The following is a 23,981-nucleotide window of genomic DNA, read 5'->3' as shown; positions in this document are numbered from 1 at the left end:
AATATTATTTAATTTATTTTTATATTTAAACAATTCAAAAACTCTTATATATATTTCCATATATTTAAACAAACATTAATTTTCTGTTTATACAGTAAGTATTTCAGCACATTTTACAGTACAGAGTACTCTGATGCTTTCCATAAAAATGGACCTTAAAATGACCTTAAAATAAAAAAGATGACAAAACATAGTCAAAACAGGCAAACATATTGGGATTTCACATCAAAGACATGTTTTACTGCAATATACAAGAGATTAAAAAGATATTTTGAAATGGTTCACCAGCTCTGATAACTTTGTTAAGTCTACCCTTAGTTTATATCCTGACTTTAGGGAGGAGGGCCACAAAGACTTTCACCAAGGAGAGCTCTGTTCATGTCCCATGTCAACGTTCACTTATCTTAATGTAGCTTAAATAATGTAACAGTCATTTTAAGCCGAACCATCATGTTTTTTGATGAACCTAACACATTTCTTTTGATGCGTTTTATTTCAATTTACAACGTGTTTAAAACTGTGACTAATTTGGGCAAAAATAAGTAGTTTTATGGGAAAAAAGGTTGGACATTGATACATTGAAGTTGCACAAACCAACAAACAAACATATTATTCAGATTATTTTAGCAACTTTATTTGAAAGCCAACCTCGTGAGTGAGTAAGAGCACCTGAAACGTTGCTAATAATCCCTCATTGAACGGGGAAAAACTGTGCGAAACAACAGTGAGTACAGCCAGAAATGAGTTTATAACCTGCGACAGATTTTCTGTCAGAATGCCTAACCTGGAGGTTTGTTTCTAACATGTCTGACTGCTTGTGTTTCTTGTCGCCAGAATTATTTCCAGTGATGCCACCTTGGTCACAGACCTCAGCCATTAGTTGAGATCTGTGATGGAGGGCCATGAAAATAAGACCCAATGGCTCAAACCGACTGAAACATTAAATTCTATTATTTGTTGTTTATACAGCACACCCAACCAGAGCCCACTGGGTCCAGGTGTTTAGTTCATAGCTACGTATCAAAACAGTCCAATGGTGAAGAAGTCGTAAATGTTTTTATAGTCACATTGAGAACCTGAAGCTCGTTTAAGGGACGGACGAAGAGCTGTCGTACTCCAGTGAAGCATGTCCCAACCCACCGTAGCCGTTCATCTTCTTCAGTTTCAGCTGGTCCCCGTGGATCAGGCCCTGGGTCTCTACGACTGCCTCCTTCTTGGAGAACATCTGGCTGATCTCCATGAAGGTCTTGTTCTTGGTCTCTGGGATCACGACATAGACGTAGACGGCCACGGAAAAACAAATGCTGCCAAACACCAAGTAGCAGTAAGACCCCATTGCCATCTGATGGGTAGAAGTGGCAGATGGATGGAGGATTGTTGGAAAGATTGAGAGATGAGGACAGAACAATTAGATGAAACCAGCGATTGATCCACAGGGAAAATGTTTATTTTGGATAACAGCAGAGGGGACTCAAAAGAGAGAGCAAAGCTGAAGGAAAGGGTCAAGAACACATGTTTTTCTCTGGTCAATAGAGGCAGGACCAGCATGAGGCCAAGAAGCTCTAGGGCCAATGCCCAAGCTCTAGATGCCTAGGAGCTCTAGGGCCAATGCCCAAGCTCTAGGAGCTCTAGGGCCAATGCCCAAGCTCTAGGAGCTCTAGGGCCAATGCCCAAGCTCTAGATGCCTAGAAGCTCTAGGGCCAATGCCCAAGCTCTAGATGCCTAGAAGCTCTAGGGCCAATGTCCAAGCGTCGGTCTTTGACAAGTTTTAAGTGAAAATGCATGTGATTTTCCACCATTTCCTGTCTAGCGCAATCTGGTCTCTGCAAAGCGCTGTTGATCATGGTGGAACCATGTGCGGCTCAGCAAGACCAGCGCAATACTATTTTGGCTCACTTATGACCTTTTTACAAGGCAGGAAAGAAAGAGTAGCATGTATTCAATGTTAAATGTCCTGTCTTTGTTACCACTGTTCTCTTTTTTGCTTTGGCAACAACTTTCTGGAGCAAAATGTGCTTATTGCCACATCACTGCAAAGGCAACAACATCAGCGACCACAATTTTACAATTGTATTCAAACTCGCTGTTTGTAATATAATGGTATCTTCCGAGCTGCTGTGTGATCCCTCTGAGCCACACAGCGGAGGCTTGTTCTCGAGTTTAAGGGGAACATTACAGATGGGACACCTAGTTTCTAATTGGAGCTTTCAAGTCTGACTTCCTGGTTATTAAAAAGCCATAGCATTGACATAAACATTTAGGAAAGAGGAAAGCTCTCACGGGGCAGCACATCACAAAGCTCTCACCTGTAAAAAGGGGAAGACGAAGCCCACGGTGAAGTTCGACAGCCAGTTCAGGGATCCTCCTACGATGTAGGCCGCCGGCCGGTGGGACTGTTTGAAAAGCTCAGCTGTGATCAGGAAGGGAACTCCAGCTGCAACAGCAGCAAAGCAAAAACACTTCAATACAAATCACTCACTTCTGAATGAGTTCACTGAACGCTTCATGCTAACGATTTAGAATTCAAACTTGATTGAGCTGGACTGCTCGATGTAATATAAATTTCAAAAACTGTCAACATATGTTCAGCAGATGACCCACAATGCAACGTGATCGTGTTGTTCTTTAATAAATGTGTAATCTCCAATCCCAGAATTTGTTTACATTTATGTAATGTAATATGTAAAATCAGTTTAATGATAAAATGTGCAAATGATGCATTATAAATAAATTTAAAAAAGCCAAGTTCAGAATTTAGTTTTCATTTAGTTGACGAATTAGGGTCAAAGGATTTTATTAAGATAATTTTGGATATATATTTTTTAATCACTAGAAATCAGAAAATTATGTAAAAAAAATGTTTAGATACTTATTGTAAAATGACATACATTTTGAAGACACTACAGGTAAATACAGAAAACAATGTAACAATTAGACCACCATGAAACCAGTTGATTAGTTACATTAAGGCAATATTTTTGGTTTGTTTTCTAAAATATTATGATTAAATATGCAAAAGACGTATCATGTTAACTTCTGATGAATTTTGTAGAAATCTACAGGCGCAAAAATGACAAGGTAGTCACACAAAAATGCTAAATTTGCATTTTGGATGTTTTCTTACCACTAAAAAACGAAAAAAAGAATATATATGAAGAAGTGCAGATGTATTTCTTAATGGGTGGGTATGGAAAATATAATTCATGTTCATGCATCATCTCTTTCATCATTAGAGAACTGAACCAGCTGATGGGCCAGTGTGTGGACAGGAGAGTCATATATGAACAAAAATGCAAATGACTAATATTGTATTATCATATTCTACCATTAAAACTGCATTAGTTGTCTCTCTTCCAGGAGGCCGTGGATTAGTCAGCATGAATAACTGCTTCGGGGAGTTAAATAGGCATATTTATCACTCAGTGTAGGACGCTGTGGAACATCAAGTATACTTTTCATGAATGTTCTCATTAAAGATTTGACAAACTGTATGTTTGTATGCTTGTATAGAAACCCCTCCAGTATTCTTAGGGTATGACCTGCAGAGGGAGCCGTTGAATAACACAAAGCGACCTGAACCTCTGCAGCCAAACCATGGCAGCAAAGTTCTGTTGTGCTTAAGAAATTAAATCTTCATCTGAAATGTATAAATGTATAGATGTTTCTGCATTTCCCTCTCGTGGTATCTCTCCATGCATGATGTCTGTCTCCACACCAGTAACATGGAGGGGATCATCGGAAAAACATCGACAATTTCCATAGTGAGCGCGATGAGGACGGCACATTGGAGCTAAAACGATAACGTCCAATAGTTGATTCCTTAATTGACATTGGCAATTCATTTATTTTGACAACTGATCATTTAAGTACGTTTTTTTAAGCAAAAGAAAAAGGCCAAAAGGTCACAGGTTCCAGCATGGCGGAGCGCTGAAGTAGAGCTTGTAATGGCTAATTGGAATCAGCTGTTGGCAATATACTAAACAGTGATTGGCTCATTCACAACTGTGTGACTGTAATAGCTTTAACAGATTCCCATTAGTTTAGTTGTTTTGGGGGGAGGGGCCTGTCTTTAGATTTGGGAATCAAATAGATACTCACACCCGCAGATTAGACCTGACCTATAAATTATTTTCTGATTTGTTCTTAGGTAAGAATAGCATCTAGCACATGCAATGTGTTTGTGCAGAATAATTGGTTATTGCTCTTTCTTCATTTCTAAAGTTGTACTAAACTATGGGATTTCATTTACAACAATATTTCTATTGTTTATAATGTTACTTTTGTACATATATATATACATATAATTAGTTTATTAGCATTATTTTAATTTATGTTTTTAATATTTTAATTTACTTATAAGTAAATAAACACATTATCCCTTTAACAGTTAACAAAGCATGCCATGCATTGCTTTTGTGTTATTTTATCTCCACTCCTGATGCTGTTATATAAAAACTCTCGTTTGTTGTTAACTCCCTGCAGAAGGTTGTTTTTATAACGTTTGGCGTCCTTCTCCAGCCTTTTCGTTCCACATTTCATTTGGCCGTTTCAGGTTTCCGTGTGTGCACACGGCCCTGCAGTCTCATGCCTTTTTAATGCGGCCGGGCCAAGTGTGTTTACACGCTAATTAGGATCAACTGGCAGCTCTCCTTCAATTTACAAAGACGACGAGATTCAGTTGAACACAGGCGCGAAACAACTGGAATGTTGGTCAGACAATGAAACTACATTTTACTAGTTCAGATTAACGAATGAAGAAAATACGTTCAGTCATGTAGAGTTGTTGACTGATTTATGTGCTTTTCGTCTATTAAGCTTTTCATAATGTTAAAACTTGTTTCCCCCCATTGTGCACAACTGTTCTTGTCTGGAATATGTTCATCCATGTGATATGATCAATAACTATACCCTGAACAGCTCAATGCAACCCGGTTCGGTCAGTTTAATGGTGTCATGTTTACAGCATTGAAGGATATTATTTGTGCATAACCACACAAGAGGCTCTGCTATCACATGTGTGTGTACACAGCGTGAGTTACGTCCTTTAATTAACATGCATTGTAGAAGAAACTTGCCTGGGCCGATACAGAAGCCGGCGATGATGCCGACCACGCAGCCGACACTCACGTAGCGCATGAACGATATGTGAGCCTGCGGGGAGAAGAGCAGCAGGACATTTCAGTTATTTTCTGTGGTGGGCCGACTCGACTCCACCCTCTCCCCAACGCCTCCTCCACCTCTCCCCAACGCCTCCTCCACCTCTCCCCAACGCCTCCTCCACCTCTCCCCAACGCCTCCTCCACCCTGCGCTGTAATGTCCGCTGGGGGAAAGGTGCGTGCGGATGAGTGCAAGGGAAGCAGACGCAGATGTTCCTCCACACACTCATTCTCCCTCAAACACCTGGGACGTGTTTGTCCTCTCATTCTGCTCGTTTCCTCTCCTCCCTCACCTCCACTCGTCTACTTGACGGAAAGTGAGGAAGGAAAGGACGCTGACAGAAAAAAGATAATAGCTTAGTTTTTTTCAGCTGGGGGGTCTTTCCGTGCTCTCAATATATGATTATATATTATTGTAGCCCTGATTTTTATGTTTAATTTGGTACCTCTTTTATTTTGGGGGGGATTTATACCATGTTTTTTTACCATGATTTGTACCTTGTGACCTGATATAAAAGGGTCCCCATTTTTGGGAGTTAAGGGTCACCCTTTGGAGTTTTCCATATGTAGGCCAGGGGAAAGATAACATACAATGAAGGGAAACAAATGTGGTCCCTAAGTCATGCACAATAATACTGCAGAGGCTTAAGGAATACTTCCCCCTCAAAACTGATTGAATGTGTCTCTTCATCATCAAGTGTTACCTTGAATTCTGAGAGGAAACTTAGTTTTTCTCATTAGCCTCCACAATGAACAGGATTTGTGTATCTGTGAATGTGTTTTGCTAGTTTTGCTGTCGCTGAAAGTGGCCCTTTCTCCGGTTTGTGATCCTCCCTTCACGCGAGAAAATGTTTTCCTCAAGAAGAGTAATTATATAAAAATGGTCCTTTTGAGAAGGATGTATTCCTTTAAACATACCAAGCATGATGGACGATATATTGCATGGAGAAGGAGAAGCGACAACAAAGGTTGAATGTCTGCTATAATTTCTCCTAACAGGAGGATCAATTTGAAGTTTTTCTTTTTGCACCCGTGCATCTCAGGTAGACTGGGATTGTAATCGCTGGAAGCATCCATATGTCATTTTCATCAGATTCAGAGTTTCAAACCCACAGTGAGAAAAACTTCACTCCCACTGTGGCTGACTGAGCAGATCAGCCGATGCTCAAAGGGAACATTAGCAGCTGCTGAGACAGGGCTTTTCCCGCTGTCTCTTTGGCCTTGCACACACACATCTTCCTGTAGTCGAAAGGTTTGGGTCTTTTGAGGAAACACACACACACACACACACACACACACGCACACCTGTAAAATGAGGGCCACTGTGATTCCAACACTGCAGACGCCCATCATGGTGAAACCCCCGATCATCAGAGGCCTCCTGCCCAGCCGCTCTATGGAGAAACACTGCAGGAGGAGACATTGTGAATACAGATGCAAGAACATACAGGAACCATCAGGGTTCTTTAATGTATCTGCAGGAACAACACAGTCTCACTGCAGTTTGTGAAAAAGCTCCAAAAGGCAGTTTGGCTTTCGACAGGTTTAGGAAACAAACAGTTTGGTTCATGCAACAAAACCACTGCCATAAATCCCAACGTCTTGACAGTTAAAAGTCCTGTTTGTTGGACCTGCCAACCAAAAGTCATGTTTTTCTATATGATAAAGTGTCACTTGCTCTGACTGTTGCTTATTCCTGTGGATGCATAGTTGACTTTCTATTGGCATGAACCATAACCACAAAATTAACAAAAAAAATGTAATTCTCGAAAGCTTCCTTTTAACTGGCTAAAGCAGCCCTCAACTTGAAACGTCATGAAATTGATATTTATCTTCTTATATTATCTATAGTAAATCAATAAACACATGAAAAAACACACTCTACAACACCAAAACATCTCTAATTTGTAAGATTACCCCAATGAGTCCAGCGACGATCTCTATAATTCCAGTTCCTGCTGTGGTGTACGGGATCTCCGGGGCTGAGATACCCGCATTCTCAAAGATGTCATTGGTATAGAACCAGATCTGTGATGGAGAAATAAGCACTTTAAGATAAGTGATCTTAAATCCATTTGATGCTGTAATCAGGAAATAAATAACATGATTGTTCTCTGTGACCTTGTGATTTCTAGAGAGGTTTATATGAGTGTGACCCGCACCAAATATCTACAATCTTTCTCTCAGTCTGATTAAATCAGATGAACCATGAATAGCATGTGAAGTTTAATTAATAAAATAAAAGCTTTCTGCTTTCAACACACATTTATCTAGCGGCATCCCACTGCTTGAAGTGTTCCACATTGCTGTTTGCCAAACATCGTCTTTTTCTCAAATTCAAATTCTAAAGCGGCTTTAATCTCTGCCCACCAGCTGAGGAAGTTCCAGTTAATGAACACTTGTAATTATAATTATGCATTGCCTTTTCTAAACGATGGTGTTCTACCAGCGTAGGTTTGTGTGAAAGGGCACATGGAACATTTAACATTAATATCTAGCACGTCTGAGCTTCAATCGTGCCACTCTACATCCGCCTCCAGCGGCGCTTTTACACATGTCAATTTCCACTCGTTGCATACTAAATTAATCTTGGTTAGGTTTCGGCCACAACACTACTTGGTTAGGTTTAGAAAAAGACTTACTTAAAATAAGTAGACTACGTCACGTCACGATGCAACTTGCGTATTATAACGCTCTGTGATTTAGCTTCAAATATGGACGTGAATATATGTATATGACTTCCTGAAGTGGCTGAGAGCGGAACAAGGCGGATACATTTCATTTAGGAACGACGCTGTTGACAAGTTATGAGTGGAAACTACTGGTCCTGTGAACATGTTACGTTTATTTAGAAAAGACGCTATGTATGTAATGATTGGAAACCGACAGCCGGCCCCTGACACATAATTCTGAATCCCACTATCGTCTTCTTGGCAAGACCCGCCCTGCTTAGCTGGTTGAGAAGGAGACGATTGGTTAAGGTTGGGCATAGACCTCAAGTAGTTAGGGTCAGGATAGCTCATTGGTCAGGGCCTAGGACCTGAACAAATGTGGTTACCAGTACTTCGGCAAGTGCGGACACCTGACCAATCCTAGCGCTGGAGTGCTGCACAGGCTGGGACTCGCCAAGAAGAGCAGTGGGATTCCAATAAAGCGTCCCTGACAGGTCCAAAGCTGACGCTAGAGCGCGATAGTTTAAAGCACAGGGCCTCTGACCAAGCTGAGTTGGATTTGAGCGAACAGTTTCCCAAAGTAGCTAAATAGTCATCTATGTGAGCAGTTTGGCTGAGAAGCAAATGTATAAAAAAAAATGTTTCTCCCCATAACGTGCCATATGCTTTGAGAAGAACGAAATACAACGGTGTATATACCCAAACGAGGAGGCAGGCATTTAGGAGCTTCTGCACAGGTGGCGCGGCGTTGCCACAAAGAGACGGCAGACATTTGTTCACATTCAATTTAACTCAATTTGAGGCTTTAGGGGGAGCAGGACAGGAGGGAAGGGTGTAAACCGGAGACAGCAGACGGCGATGGTTAGAGGACCAGGTAGGTAAGTACACTAAAACACACGGCTGGCATTAACGGTTACACACACACACACACACACACACGCACACACACATTCTGTGGTGTGCCAGGAACTGTGCCAAGGCTTGCCAACTGTCACACGCACTTAGGACTGAAGATCACCTCGAGCATCTGTCAGTCACCATTGCTATCATCATTATCATCATCATCATCATAGTCACAATCATTGTTTGTCATCTTCACCTTCGTCATCGTCACCCCTTCTACCAATAACATCGTCTTCACCATAATCGTTGTCATCTTAATGTTTGTCAGCATCATCACCAAATACAACCACATTCACCTCGATCACTGCGACGGATCCTCGTACGGCGGCTCTTACGATATCTTTTACGAAAAGTTTCGCTTCATTTTTTCGGCGATTTTGGACAAAAGTCCAGCCAGACGTGTTGACTTTGTTAGACGCACGGTCAAAATAAACTTCTGTCTTTGCAGGAATCTCCACGGTCACCATCTCTGTTATACCCGTCATGGCCACCAAAGTCACCTTTACCCTCATCACTGTCATCCTCTTTGGTTATATTGATTGATTCTTCTCATTCGAGTATTGCTGTTTTCGTCCCCACCTCCACCACCACTAACACAATCCTCCTCATCCTCAGCACTGCTGTCAGGATGTGCGTGCTTCAGCACCGCTCCACTTTGTTTCGGCAGAGCTAATTAGCAGCTAAAAATACAGCCTGGAGAAGGGCGTGCTAATGAGTTCAGCTCCAGTGCTTACAGTGTGCACTTTCTGGCCCGGGCGCCCCGGTAATCATTTGAATAATTAATTAATCTCTGGGGCATAATTCAGAGGAGGAATTTGGCTAATCGTACGGGCAGAAAAATGATGACACAAGCTTTTGGCTTCATTCAAAGAGACCTCGCGAGGCTTATAAAACAATGAGAGATCATTTAGGCCTACTTTCATCACAGTGTCTTTGTCTAATAAGCTAGATCAATCAGATGAGGGAGCGGTGGAAACATGGAGGAGTGGTCTGGGTGGACAAAGGGAGGGAAAAATAACCTTTGGAAAGTGAGAAAGATAAAGTGCAAAGTGGAAAAGAGCCAGAACTGTCTGAAACCATCTGATGCCGTTTCATCGGGAGTTTGTGCTGCTCATCGCTGTAGCCTAAAGACTCCATTTAACAGACACCATTTGGCAACCAACAGTTGATGGTAAACGAGCTCAAAGAGGGGATATAGAAACAGAACATGTTTGTTGATACTGCTTTGCAGCAAACACCTGCTAAACCCTGGAACACCCTCCGGACTGTAACGTAACTTCTACAATCAACGTACTTTGGGCCCCGTTTTTTAGGCAAATGCCAGTATAATTACAGGTCACAATGTATGTATATGTAACATTAATAGTTGTGTTGGCAGAGCTGTGGTCAGTGTGAACTGAGTCACATGACTTAAGGGGTTTGCCTTAAGCCATATTTTCCGTTTGCGTTTTTTTATATCTGTGATTCCAAATAGTTTGTTTATTTGTTGCAAAGAATTGTCAAAACGAGACAAAACTGGATTAGTTTCATGGGTGCAATGGTAGCGCTGGTACCAAACGAGGCTAATGAATGAGTTACATTTACAATGGATGATGACCTCTGACAGATGCCTGTTCACAGGAAGTCTAAATTGTTCAAAAAGTTTCATAGTCGCTGTGTCAACGTGATTGGAACATCGTGAGATCAAATTTATTTTTAAATTTGGAACAATTTTGGATGATATATACTGACTTGGTTAGCACAGGCCTTTAGTCATACATGTCTTGACTTTCCTTATGCCCAAAGAAGGCTAGAATTTGTGTTTGACATCTAAAGCGTATTTGCTCCGAGGTCAAGCACTGTGGTGAAAATGTGGACTTACTAAAGATAGTAGGCTTTTAAGAAATATCAAAAAAGACATTCAATTAAATAGATTTTGTATAGAAAGAATTACACAAATGACAAAATGTGCCAGACAGCATTACTCAGTTTTCAAAGAGTCCTTACAGCATCGATGCCAGACAGCTGCATGCCGATGTTGATGACCATCACACTGAGCACCTGCCAGCGGACCGAGTCATCCACGAGCAGTTTCCATACCGACAGCGTCTCCACGGACGACAGGGAGCGCTGCTCCTCCTGCATCTCCTCGATCTCGGCCTGGATGTTGCACTTGGTTCTGTACCACTTTAGGGCTACGAGACAATGGACAGGAAGCAGCATGGCCACGGCACATTAAGGACAGAAACAAGAACACATCTGAGGCATAAGTCTCCATGATTTATGCAGGCATTAGTCATGGGCCAGCTGATTCCGACAAGCTAACTAGCTAGGCAAGATAACAGTATTGTTGGTACAGAATATCGCCCTGTCTAAGTATGCTGGTGTCAGTCTGTCCACCAGTCATCAGCATCTTTAACACACCATGCTGAGTGCATTGCAACTTCCCAGCTGCTGCTAAGCGGGCTGACAGCTTGTGAGTTTGATTTTGTTTTTGGCAAGATTCTATGACGTGTCTTAAATGTCAACTTCCAGCCAATTGCTGCTTGGTTTAGAGTTTGAATGATGTGTGTTTTACGACGCCTGTTGGTGAGCCAGTTGTGGGTTAGATGCATTCAATCACACAATGAGCAGTGCTGGTTGCTGATACAGCTTGGGGAGATCTGTTCTCTACTTAGAGCACCTTTCTAGTTGTTAGTAGTGATGAACACAGTTGTATCTCTTTTTTTATAATACCTATGTAAAGGAAGACACAATTCATAACTGCCATAGTGTAATAAAAGAATGCATGTCTCAAAATGTACTCCTGAACTTTTGATTTGGCCACTCTTTTTTTCAACACTGACCTGTGATGGTGGCATGGACGTTGTGCTTCTCAATCAGCAGGTACCTGGGGCTCTCCGGAAACCATGGCAACAGCATCAACTGGATGAAGGTGGGCACCACCATGACTGAAAGAAACAGGGGCCAGTGTTCCTCCTGTAATGGTTATACAACGCAGTCATACTCACACACATGCTGAACTTTAACCTGGCCTCAGCCGTAAAAGAGCAGCACTGATGATGCTATGTCAACTTCCTTCTAGTCAGTGATACATGGATATGATGTTTATTTTATTTTTTGAACATGTAAACACCACATCGATTGTTTATGAGAAAAACATGATTCATCTCTAATGAATGGAGGCCATTTCAGGACATCTCAGGTCAAGTTGAATCCGTCCAAGACGAGCTTTGTCAGGGACAATAATGTTAGGGGTCACGCGGTGTTTGACTACCTTTCCCAGAAGCTCGTGCAGGCCGAGGATTTGGGCGATGAAGACTCCGGTGCCAATGAAGATACTCGGCACGAGACCCAGGAAGCCTCGCAGGTTCTTAGGCGCTATCTCACCGAGGTACATTGGGACAACGCTGAGAGAGATGCCTGCAGGGAAATAAAAAGAGAAGAAGATCCAAGTAACTCGGCTCTCTCGGTTTGATAGCAGCTTTTTCGTCCTGTGTGTACTTGTGTGTACTTGTGTGTACTTGTTCATACACTATGAGCGAACTGAACTCCTTGATATTGGAGGACAGTATAAGGTTTACATCCCTGAAAGATTGGATTCTATCCTGCGACGTGGAGGACCCGTGGACACAACCTCCTGGGTGGGGTACGTGACCGTGGTGGGGCAGGTGACCTCTTTACATTGGGTACGTGACCCACCCAGAAGGTGGACGTGACCTTCCACCGCCACCTGGGTGAGGTACCCAGGAGGTACCGCAGGTGGTGGAGGGAAAGAAGACCGAAGCAGGATAAGAGGATTATGTGGTTTTGTTGCTTTAACCTAACCGATACAATTTCACAACGTCAACCACATGTGACAGTATAATGACATTGGGAGCTTTGGCCCAAGCAGCAAAATATGTCGAGAGGGGATGAGATCACATTGTCTTTATGCGTCTGGCTTTGTGCACAGGTGCATCATGTTTAAACAGGAAAGTGACATTCCCAGTGACAGTCCCTATACTGGAACAGGGGTGTCCCACAGATTAAATAAGAAGTGGACGTAGTCGTTGTGACGTCACCCAGTGGTTTGTGAGCTGCCATTTTGAAGCCTCTAGTTTTGGCCATCCCCATGTTGGTTTGTTTTGAACAGATATTTGGACTATGACACAGCAGCAGCAACCTGTCAATCACAAGATAGCCACGCCCTAAAGCATCCCCTGCTTTATGGTCTGACTCTAAATGGATCATGATTTACTAAATGAACATCATGCTGTATTGAAGAAGACTTGAAACTAGAGATTGAGACATAAACTCATGTTTACAATGTTTACTGAGGGAATAAAGCAAGAGAGAAGTAGAGTCATTTTCTCATCAACTTACAATCAGACTTCTTTTTGCAGCCAGAGGAGTCGCTCTCTGCTGGCTCTTATAGAAAATGCAAGATCGAGACACTTCGACATTGGAACCGAAGGTCGTCGCCTTGGGTGTCCACATACATTTGTGTGTGTAGTGTACATGCCCCAGTGGATGCAAAGGTGTGTGTGTGTTTGTGTGTGTGTGTGTGTGTGTCTGTGTGTGTGTATACCTGAGTGAATCCCAGTGATGAAGCGGCCGACAATAACCATCTCCGGTGAACCACAAATCCTGCTGAAGCCCATGAGTGAGCCGGCAATAAACACCAGCACTGTTGTATTTACCACCGTGCCTTTTCTGAAAGGACACACACACACACACAGGCAGTAGGCAGACATTATGAATATACATAAAAGCATATGACCCAGAGGTTTATGAAACAGTGAGGACAGCAGCAGTTTGTGGTCGACGGCAGTAACCCGCCCTCTCGCCTGATATACACACACAGTCATAATGATAGACATGTATGCATGTATAAATCCCGATTAGCCGTAAAACGCTAACACAGCCCACAAGGTTGGCGATAAACCGTGATTAACCATAAAACACTGCTGTGTGATCGGCCTGTAAATGGGATTATAAATTGCCTGCTTTCATTTGCATGTAAATGTCCACTGAAGTTCCATGAAACAGACGAGACGAATGGAGCTTTCAGGTGATTCACATTGAAATATAAGAGAACTTTCCTCTGCAGGACACGCTGGAAGGGCAGAAGGGGACGGGGAGGCACTGTGCTCTGAAGGACAACGGGACACCAGGGGGCGGGGTTACCAACAGCTTTGAATACACAGGACAGGGCAGGATTGATATAAAGCCCTGGTCTAGTGCCTTTAGTGCCGGTGTTTGGGTGCCTTTACATACTTCCTAAACTTGTGTCATCTTCTTTATTTTTAGCCTCTATGAAACAATACGAGACTGTGCTAATCAGTGTGATTTTCAGAACTTTTCAAAAAGAGTTTTGGATGTTCCTCACTGTGACCGTGCGCCAGCGGTGGGTGTTCAGGTGTGCGTGTTGGTGGCGGCACCAGATGCTGCTGAGTGTCTCTCAGGCTGGCTTTGCCAGTTGGCCACTGTCCACCCCATTGGTTGGGTGGTCTACGGGGGGTTATTGGGTAAGGTGTCAGGACAAAAGCAGAGCCAAGATTAAAATACAGCTCTTTTGGGCTTCTGAGGACAAATGTCCCCTGCTCGATGCCAGACTACTTGTTCAGCTGAAAATGAAGTGTCCATAAAAACTAGTTTACAAGGGAATCGTATGTTGAAGTGGATTAGGTTTGCTTGTGACTTATCACTGTGGAAGTCTGCGACTCACACTGACAGATAACACTAAAAACTACCCTGACTGGTGAGAGTTCTAAAACACAAAACTACATTTTCACTTTGAGTAGATGAGCGTTACTGCTTTGCTGTTCTCTGAGAATAGGTGCATAATTCGGACAATCCTTAGGATTGTCTGTGTCCGGGACACCAGGACGTCTGCTCACCTTTACGTCTATCTGGTTGTTCACAGTGAAGTTAATCTGTTCAAAATGTGCATGCAAATGACATCTAAGGATTTAACTGATGCAAATGCCTCTATACCAGTGGCCCTCAACCTTTTCGAGTCACAATCGCCCCAAAGGTATCAGGGCGTCTGAATGAAAATCCCAATATAGCTTGCAAGTGGTTTATTGCTTTTTGGTGATGAAGGGCATATACAGTATATGATACCTGTAAGCCCAACAACTAAGCAAGTGGACATTTGTTAAATGGTAAAATGAGTTTGGCTAATGTTAGGAGGCACTCATGTAGGTGAGGCGCTGTCCACAGTGCTGAAACTGAGCGGAGGAAATCGAAAGACGGAACCGGGAACGTTTTTTTAGCCTGCTTGCTTTTTTCATGGTTGTAAAAAGAACTTTCGGCTCCAACTCCATTTTCTCCCACATTGCATCAATTCAGACAGAATGGAAATTAGGGAGAAAGAAATCTGCAAATAATGCATGGTTTGTTATGACAGTTTAGTTTAGTTAACTTTTTCTCTCAGCCTGACTCTGAGGCGATGTAGCACTGTCTCAGGCGATGTAACGTAAAATCTACTCCTCAGTCTAAAATATTTTATTTTTGTCTCGACAAACATCTGGTAACCCTCAGAACTGTCCTCGTGACCCTCTAGCTTGAGAACCACGGCTAAACAGACAAAGATAGTGGTTTCGAATTAAGGGCCCTTGTGTCTTTTTTACCTACGTGTTCAATTGTTCATTAGATTATTCATATTTTTCTTTGCTGAAACCAACCCTGATTGGTGTAGAACTGGTCTAGAATCTGCAATATTTTCCTTACCTGCCGAAGCGAGAGACCAGCATGCCCACGATGACGGAGCCCAGCAGACCGCCAATAGCGAAGACGGACACGGTGAGGGAGTACATGAGGGTCAGGGTCTCCCCGCTGAGTCCTGTTCCACTACGACTCATCACCGTTTTGTTGTAGAAGTCCTTTATGTACTGAGGGGTGAAGGGAGTGTAGAGACAGGAGGTAGGAGGTAGGAGGTAGAGGAGGTCAGGAGAGGAAAATGGGGTAAAAGGTGGCAGAAATAATGAAAAACTACGATCATTCATCATTCATGATTAAAATAATAACCACTCAGTCGAGGTTGGTGAATGTCGTGGTTGAAAGAAAGCATGAAATGAACAGTGTTTGATGTCAAAGTTGCACGTTTTGCTGACTCATCTGTCCACTCCGACGCCCTTCTTAGTGGCTGTAAAACACTGTCATGTTACGACACCAACAAACGACCACTGGCCAAACATCGCAAAAAACTGGTTCAACATTTAAGGCAGGCAGCTAACAGAAACAGACTAAGGACTCAACAACCGGTATCCAAGAGAATTCATGCAAAGACAAACAACTATTTCCAATAAGACACCAGATGAATAATCTCAATGGATTTTCTTCTCACTACAACACAAAACAAGAGGTAGGCCAGGTATTTAAATTAACTCTTAACCATAAACACATAACTCAGTGACAATCTGTAATGTTAACGCCCCAAACACTGAATCCACCTTTCCTGTTTCCCAACCATCTCAAACATTTACAATTTCCCAGTCATAATATGAGGCAACTTTAACACAGTTATCAAGCCATCAGTAGACACATCTTATTTCAAGCAATATGCATAGCTGGCAGTCCACATAAACAATAAAACTGTTCATGAGAGATTTTATTGTTGGCGGTAGTTGACAATTGCAGCACCCAGTCCCAGGAAGACACTCATATTCACGCATGGACTTATTCCTCACCAGCAATTATATTATATCTAATATTTTCGACTCTAAGATCCAGCCCATCATCGTTAACGATCATGTCTCGTAACATTTGCATTGAAGAGAAACAGTCTACATGAATGGTAAATGGACCGTGCTTTTCTAGTCTTCTGACCACTCAAAGTGCTTTAACACTACATGTCCTCAACCATTCACACCCTTTCATACACTGATGGGAGGAGCTACCATGCAAGGTGCCACATAACCACCAGGACTATCTAACCATCAGACAACATTATGCAATATGGGGTCTAATTTGAGTATCTTATCCAAGGACACATCAACAAACGGAGGTATCGAACCGCCGATCCTCTTAACCCTCCTGTTATGTTCCGAGTCAAATTGACCCGTTTCAAAGTTTGAACATCCAGGAAAAATATTTTAAAGTACTTTTTCTGTATGAAACTTCTTTTGCTTGACTTAATTGGTGTAATCAACGTAAAACGAAAAAACAATCATGTATTTGTAACCCCACCTCTCCCCCCTGCAGGTTTATATTACAGAGATGATGTTCGGGTCAGTTTGACCCGGCAGTGAAAGTGGAGGCTATAAGGGGTCAGAAGGGTCAAGTTTAGACCATTTATTTCACACACACACACACACACACACACACACACACACACACACACACACACACACACACACACACACACACACACACACACACACACACACACACCTGTTTACAGCCCCATATATATATAGTTGTACACATTTCAAACTTCAAACCAAAAAGCAGGTGTTTGTTATGGGAACCGTCTCTGTCCTGCTTCATGTACCCGTCCACCCTGTGAACCACACCTTCCAGACTAAACAATGCTTATCTTCTCACTTTCTCCCTAAATACACCGGGAACATCAAAGTAAGGGTTTCTTTCATGTCTCTTCTAATACATATGGTACTATAGGATTTCTAATAGACTGACCGAGACACTGACTGAGAGTGACACACACACATTTCATCCCAATCTCAGACGCACACTCTCTTTCTAACTACCCCACCTTTTTTTCCCGTGGGAAAACTCCGCCCACATTTAGCAGGGGAGGTGAAACATACAAAGTTCTACCAACTTTACAGTCTGCAGATGCATAGAACTCAGCAGCTTCCTGTAGGCAACATGAGCAACAGAAACAAAAGGATGACGGCCCTGGAGCACATCCTTGAACCTGACAATGAAATAGTGAGCAGGTGTCTGAAGATGAAGACCATCTTGAGGTCAATTCAGATTTCTTAACACTATAAATAAACATAAATAAAGTTTACTTTCAATATGAATCCTTATGACTCATTTGGCTTGATTTTTAATGAGCGGGTCAATATGACCCTGAACAGCAGAGGTGTCTCATCTCTATTTATCTACATCACCCCATGAAAAAAACTATCTATATACATGTTATGGTAGACTAATGCAATTTATATCTAGGTTTTTCCAATGCACCTAAAAAATTGTTTATTAAAACGAGTGAGTTATTCTGATTGAACTGTGATCTATGGAGGGGTGAATAACTCCATTCCACTAAAAACTGATTGAATTGTTAGTAATGGTGTTGGTGATGAGGTACGAACTATATTTATTAGGATTTTTTCTGACAATTTTTGGATGATTCGACAATTGACCCGGGAACATCATTGCCTAAGAAACGAACACAACAGGAGGGTTAGTGAAGGACAACGCTGCTCGACCACTGAACCACAGACACCCCAGATCAGATCACCAGATCAGAACGTACGTAAAATTAAGAGTAACTTTTTCATACACACCGTTGTATGAGGATAGGTTGACCAGATAGTTGAAAACAGTGTAATCGAGTGATGGTTGCATATGCAATAGGAAAACGTGTGTATCTCATTTCCCCATCTACTACTGGTAACATGAACTAAGGACTTAATCCTCATCCTCTATTGGTGAGGATACAGTCAATTTCACCTTTTGGAGCCAGACAGCATTCCTTCCTGATAAAAGACAGCAAACCATGTTTTATCATGTGGCCAAGATATCCTTGTTTCACGAGACCAGTACTAACACACTCTCTTTATCTCCTTCTCTTTTTTTCACTCGCACATCTTCAGCTCTAATCAAATCTCAAAGTCTTTTTTGGACCTCAGCCTCCTAATCAGGTTACCATGTGAAGCCACGAGTTCCCCCGACTGCAGGAGGAAGACTCAACCAGACGCTTTTATGCAAGGGACTTGCTCTCTGTTCAAAGCCTGATTCTGATGTGAAAGAGGTCAGAAGACTAGACTTATATACTCTTAGGCTTGTTGTGTATTCCTCATACATCCAGCCATTCACTTCTCTTGCGCATGCTCTCTCATATTTCCTTGTCATGTCAATCATCTTGCTGCTGTCTCTTTTTAATTAATTCGTGCTGCTGTTATGCTCGCCCCTCCTGCTCCCCATCACCAGTCTTCATCAGCTTCATCAGCAGAAACATCAGCCACCAGTGTCTTGGACTCCCGGTTATTATCACATCTTATCTGTTATAATAACAATCATCTTTAATTCACTCACTTGTCTCCTGTAATTGGAAATAATTAATCATTGTTTAACGTCATTCTAAAAGCAAGTGGTGTAGTAGATATAATTTGCCAGGATAGTTAACCCTCTGGAACACTTTTGACTTTTAAGTATAAGTGAACATGTGCAACACTGATCATTCTGCACACCGATAAGAGCATTCTTTTCTTGTCATGTTTTATTCTGTGTTATTTCATTGGTGTGTGTGTGTGTGTGTGTGTGTGTGTGTGTGTGTCTTACCACAGCAGGGGAGTTGACCACAGCCAGGTTGTAGCCATAAAGCATGGAGCTCCCGAAGGAGGTAATGAACGCCACCGCCAACAAGGAGCCGGTCAGTTGCTGTACAGCAGAACACAGAGATATGTTAGGTACGTTTCATCCAGAGAGTGTTAGTTGAATAGCTTTTTTTTAGTTAAGTTATTCAACTTAACTAAATAAGGAAATGACACCTATCTAGATCTCTAGATGGGTCCTAACCAGGCAGGACTTGCTCGGAAATGGATGTAATAATATTTAGTTGGAAAAAGTGATCGCAGTCTTTCCACATAGTGAGGCAAAGTCCCGCCTCCTCCGGTTGACTACCGTGAGACATTATTTTGCCAATACGTACGGTAGTCAACAAAGAGACCAGGGACGATTTTTGTCCAGAAGGATAGACCAATGGACTTCATTTCCAAGTAGAAGTACTACCATGCAAAGAGTCAGTGCCTCACCAGCCACGACCTCACCGCACGTCCTCAAGAGACAAGTAATTATTTGAATTGTGCCATGAATTCCACATTTTACGTTTGTCAGTTTGAAAGATGATTTTGCACGTCAACAAAGTTGCTTTTTGTCGAGAAAATACTTAGTTAGAAAGACAACAACGTCTCGAAAGTGACGTCTCCAGCTGAAGTTACGATGCTGTTCGATGTGCAATGTGTTGTGTATCAGGACAACAGGTCTTGCTCGTTCTTTCGCTTCCCAGCTGGATAAAATAGGTAAGAAAATGTCACTTTTGTACATGGATATAGTTAAGTTACCTCGTGTGTGAGAGTCAGTGTGTGAGACGAGAGATGTAGTTTACTGATCGGTGTCACACTAAAACTAATTGACAAAATGACTAATCTATGACGATCATGCTCCATGAGACGTGCCTCACTAACTTTTTACATTGACAAACATCAAATGTGTTATTCATGGCAGACCTTAAACGCATTAAAACATATATTTGTCTCTCGCCGTTGACTGCTGAACACAAGGTCCCATTTGGGACGCCGGAAGGGGCCGGACTCTGCCTCTTTATTAACCAAGGTCCTCACAACCCCACAGAGGAATTGTATCTCTGAAACCGGAAACAACCTGTGGAAACCAGTGAGAAAGTGTCTTAAAACTTGCATTATCTCGACTGACCACTACGCCCCGACCGTTTAGTCGAGACCGACTCCTCTGTTTGCAAAAAGAAGTCGCCGAACTCAAGGCTTCAAACCGGTGGTCCACAACCACTGGGTGATGTCACGCTGACTACGCCCTTTGCTTATATTCAGTCTATGCTCTGAAACAATCATTTGCATTACTAAGGGAAACATGCTACGTCCAGTTGTTCATTTGTTTGTTTGTTTACAATTACTATGACGGAGCAACAATGACGAGATGTGCTCATAATGTATCGGCCGATAACCAAAGCCCAAATATGGGGATCGATATTCGCCGCATCCCTGAGCATAGCGTTATCATAGCGTTAGCAAAGCATTAGCGTAGCGTTAGCTGTTGGCAACACACTTCACAATGATTGGCTCATTCACAGCTGCAAGAAATGTCCAGTTCTCTGATGAGAAACTTCTCAGCGTCCATGTTTGTTCTTGTAGATATGTTTTAGGAGAAAATGTCAGTTGTTTTAAACAGTGAAGGTCTTTATTTGGAATGAAGCTCCTCTAAAAAGTCTTTGTTTGATTCACATTCCTCACTGCAGCCAAACCAAAGGGCATGGCCGGCTGCCAAGTCAGAGAGAGCTGAAAGGCAAAGTCAGAAGCTTTTTCCTCACAGTGCATTTTTTTCTGCATCTGGTCACGAAAATAAATGTCCAGCTAAACTTCAAAATATCAAGGTAGAAACTATGAAGAAAGCGCTTGCATTTGGGAAGAATATGTGAATAATGGCTGGAAATGTGAGAAAGACTGGCACAAATAGTGCAAAATATAACAGAGTGGGACATGGCATGAAAGTGGAATCGGTTTAGTTAGATTTCGGCAGTAAAATCAAGATCATGAAATACTTAATTAATTTCGGGGAACAAAACTTCTTAGTTAGTTAGGTTCAGGATACGATCGTTGTTTGAGTTTAAATAAGCATGTAAGTGCCGTGACTACATAACGCAAGATACATGTTTCCTACGAAGGAACGAACAGCGATCTCCTGGTTAGTAACACTGACACACACATAGAACCCTGGCCCAGAAATGTGCCAGTTCATCTTTGATTACGAATGTATTTGGTTATTTAACATGAAATAAATCTGGTCGAGAAACACTGATTTTCTTGCAGTGTAACTGGCTGAAGACTAAACAATAACTATTGTTTGCAACCTTCACTCCTTTTGTTTTTCTGACCCACAATCAAAAAAGTTTTGCCTCATATTTCTTCAACAGTTTTTACAGTGATAGCACATTTTAAGGTTTTACGGTCTTATTGATTGCAGCCACATATCTTCTACATCCCAAAGTTGGAAAGTAGGCAGTAAATGCTATTAGCTGCTGGGTCTCTGAGTCTAAAACAATAGCGGATCAGTCAGCTGACGGCCCCGGCTCTGGATCCGACCCGAGTCATGCAGGCGGTCTGAACTTACCGATGAGCTTTTCCCAGACGATGGAATGAAAACCTCCTCAGCCATTTGGGGAATCTGTCCTCCAGTCCCAGACGGTGAACAGCAGAAGGGCTTCTGTCTACACTGCAGAGGATCTCATGGCTGCAGCGTTGAGCCTGGTCACGCAGGGTCCTCCGTAATGTGCACGTCAAAGTGGTCGTGCCAGTCCACGTGCACTGTTCCAGGCCTCTCCTCCGCCCGGCAGCAATCCACGGGCCCCGGTAACAAGACCACACAGTGTCATCACATGACAGAGGGCAGCGTGACAGAGCGAGAGAAAAGCCTGCTGGAAGCAATTAGCTAAGTGAATTTACAAAGAAAGAGAGGAGAGGAGAGGAGGAAACGAACTAAGTGGAGGAAATAATGAGAGAAGAAGGGAAGAGAGGAGAGGAGGATGCGAGAGCAAAGGAGGAAACAAGAGAGGGAAACTAGAGGAGGAGAGGAAAAGAGAAGAGAAGAAACAAGGGGAGGAGAGGAGGAGAGGAGAGGAATGTAGAGAGGAAAGGAAGAGAAGACGAGTGGACATGTACAGGACAGAAAATGAGAAGGAAAGGACGAGAGAGACGAGAGGACATTAACTAGGAAAGGAGAGGTGAAAAGTAACTTAAAAAGAGGGGAAGTATAGGGGAGGGAAGGAAAGGGGAGGAGGGGAAAAGCCAAGTATGGTGTGAAAAGGGAAACCAACAAGAAAGGAGGTGATGTGAGGTGAAAACCACAAGCCTTCGCTTGAAGAGAGGCCAATGAGCGGGGAGTAAGGAAAGGGGTGGATGAAAAGGAAAGAAACGTAGGAGAAGATTAGAGCAGGGTTTGCGTGAGAAGAAGGGGGAGGTGAGCGGTTTATGTAATTCACAAATGAAAAGAAACTATTGAATTTTTCAAAAAATGCATCCAATATCTAGAACACAGCATAATGGTTTGCTCTGTAGATAATTGTGACATGTGCTGTGTGTCGTTACAGGATGAATCCTGCATCGGTCCTTTCAGTTAACCTTTGATCACACTTTGACTTATGTTGCAGTGCTATTTTTAGAACGGTAAATGATCAGGATACCACTGATTATTTTGGTTGCAGTTGAGAGAAGCAAGTCAGTGTTTTCAGATCATTGAGTAATAATCACCTGCTGGGCATTAGACATGTATAAATCCTATGACGTTACCCTCACTGCTGCAGCACGAAAGGCCGGTTTTGTTCGTAAAATCCCGCCCTTTGGCACTAACATCTCAGCTATTAACCTACAATTCAGTTATTACGGAACTATGAATTCGTAAATATCACAGGAGGAGATACAAGCACTATTGGGTCATTCGTTTCAGATTTTCTTGTTTGAAATTAGGATTCATTTTGGTGAACCCAAGACCAGGAGACCTGCGGTTCCACTGCGTCTAATACCGACACCGTGCCACGGCCCTTGGTTTTGATACAAGTCACCCTTCAGCATCTTCATGAGACGCAATGGGCTTCCAACTGACTCCATTGTGAACCCATTGGTGCCCCTGACAGAGGAGCGTTTTTTAATCTGGGAAAACCAATTGAAAACAAAGCTCTCTTTCACAATGGTGCCCTGCAGATGCATAATCAAACATCATAATTTGACAACAAAAACTGTGAACACCAAGACACAAAATACTGTAGACAAAAACATGCTGTAGAGCGAGTACATTCCACAGGTACAAAGCAGAGACAGAGAGTTGCATAGAATGTCTTTTCATGATGATAACTATTGTTATTTATTTTTTACTTTCCATATTCCAGTCGGACTGAAAATCATGTTTATTGCCAAGTTAGTGTGACCCATGTATCCACAATAGCCACATTTATGGGACATAAGACCAGGTCCAAATACACTTTGTTGCAATTTTACAGAGTATAGAAATAAAGTCATGCATTATACATTTTTAATATACTTAGAGTTCTAAAATTAAAAAGTATTTATGATGAAGAATGGTCCATTTCAGAATCACATTGTAATTGTTGATGCATTTAGGTCTTCATCATTTTAATGTTGCAGGTATTAATGTTGGACAAAGTTGAATTACTCTATATACTACTGTGTAGTTTTGATTGTTTGTTTTTTTATCAACGGGGATCAATAAACTCTCAACTCATTAACATATGATACATCAAAATGTATTTGACTTATTTTGTTTCATTTTTAGTTTTCTGCAAAGTAACTAGTAACTAAATGTATCAAATGAATGTTGTCGAGTGAC

At 42.2% G+C, this 23,981-nt stretch overlaps 1 protein-coding gene across 1 annotated transcript; it reads right to left on the bottom strand.

The window, feature by feature from the left end:
• Window positions 1-1,087: 1,087 nt before the first annotated feature.
• On the bottom strand, window positions 1,088-21,797 carry slc2a15a (solute carrier family 2 member 15a; the record flags this gene model as incomplete). Its single annotated transcript, XM_079229351.1, has 12 exons — window positions 1,088-1,342; window positions 2,307-2,434; window positions 5,076-5,151; window positions 6,463-6,564; window positions 7,075-7,185; window positions 10,719-10,906; window positions 11,558-11,690; window positions 11,989-12,134; window positions 13,282-13,406; window positions 15,429-15,589; window positions 19,170-19,268; window positions 21,753-21,797. The coding sequence occupies 12 exons, from the start codon at window positions 21,795-21,797 to the stop codon at window positions 1,088-1,090; spliced, it is 1,569 nt and encodes a 522-aa protein (XP_079085477.1).
• Between the last annotated feature and the right edge of the window lie 2,184 nt (window positions 21,798-23,981).

This window comes from Taurulus bubalis (genome assembly GCF_910589615.1).
Source record: "Taurulus bubalis genome assembly, chromosome: 14".
In the NCBI taxonomy this organism is placed as follows: domain Eukaryota; kingdom Metazoa; phylum Chordata; class Actinopteri; order Perciformes; family Cottidae; genus Taurulus; species Taurulus bubalis.
Note: the sequence above shows the minus strand (reverse complement) of the source record. Positions and strands in the feature narration are given on the sequence as shown.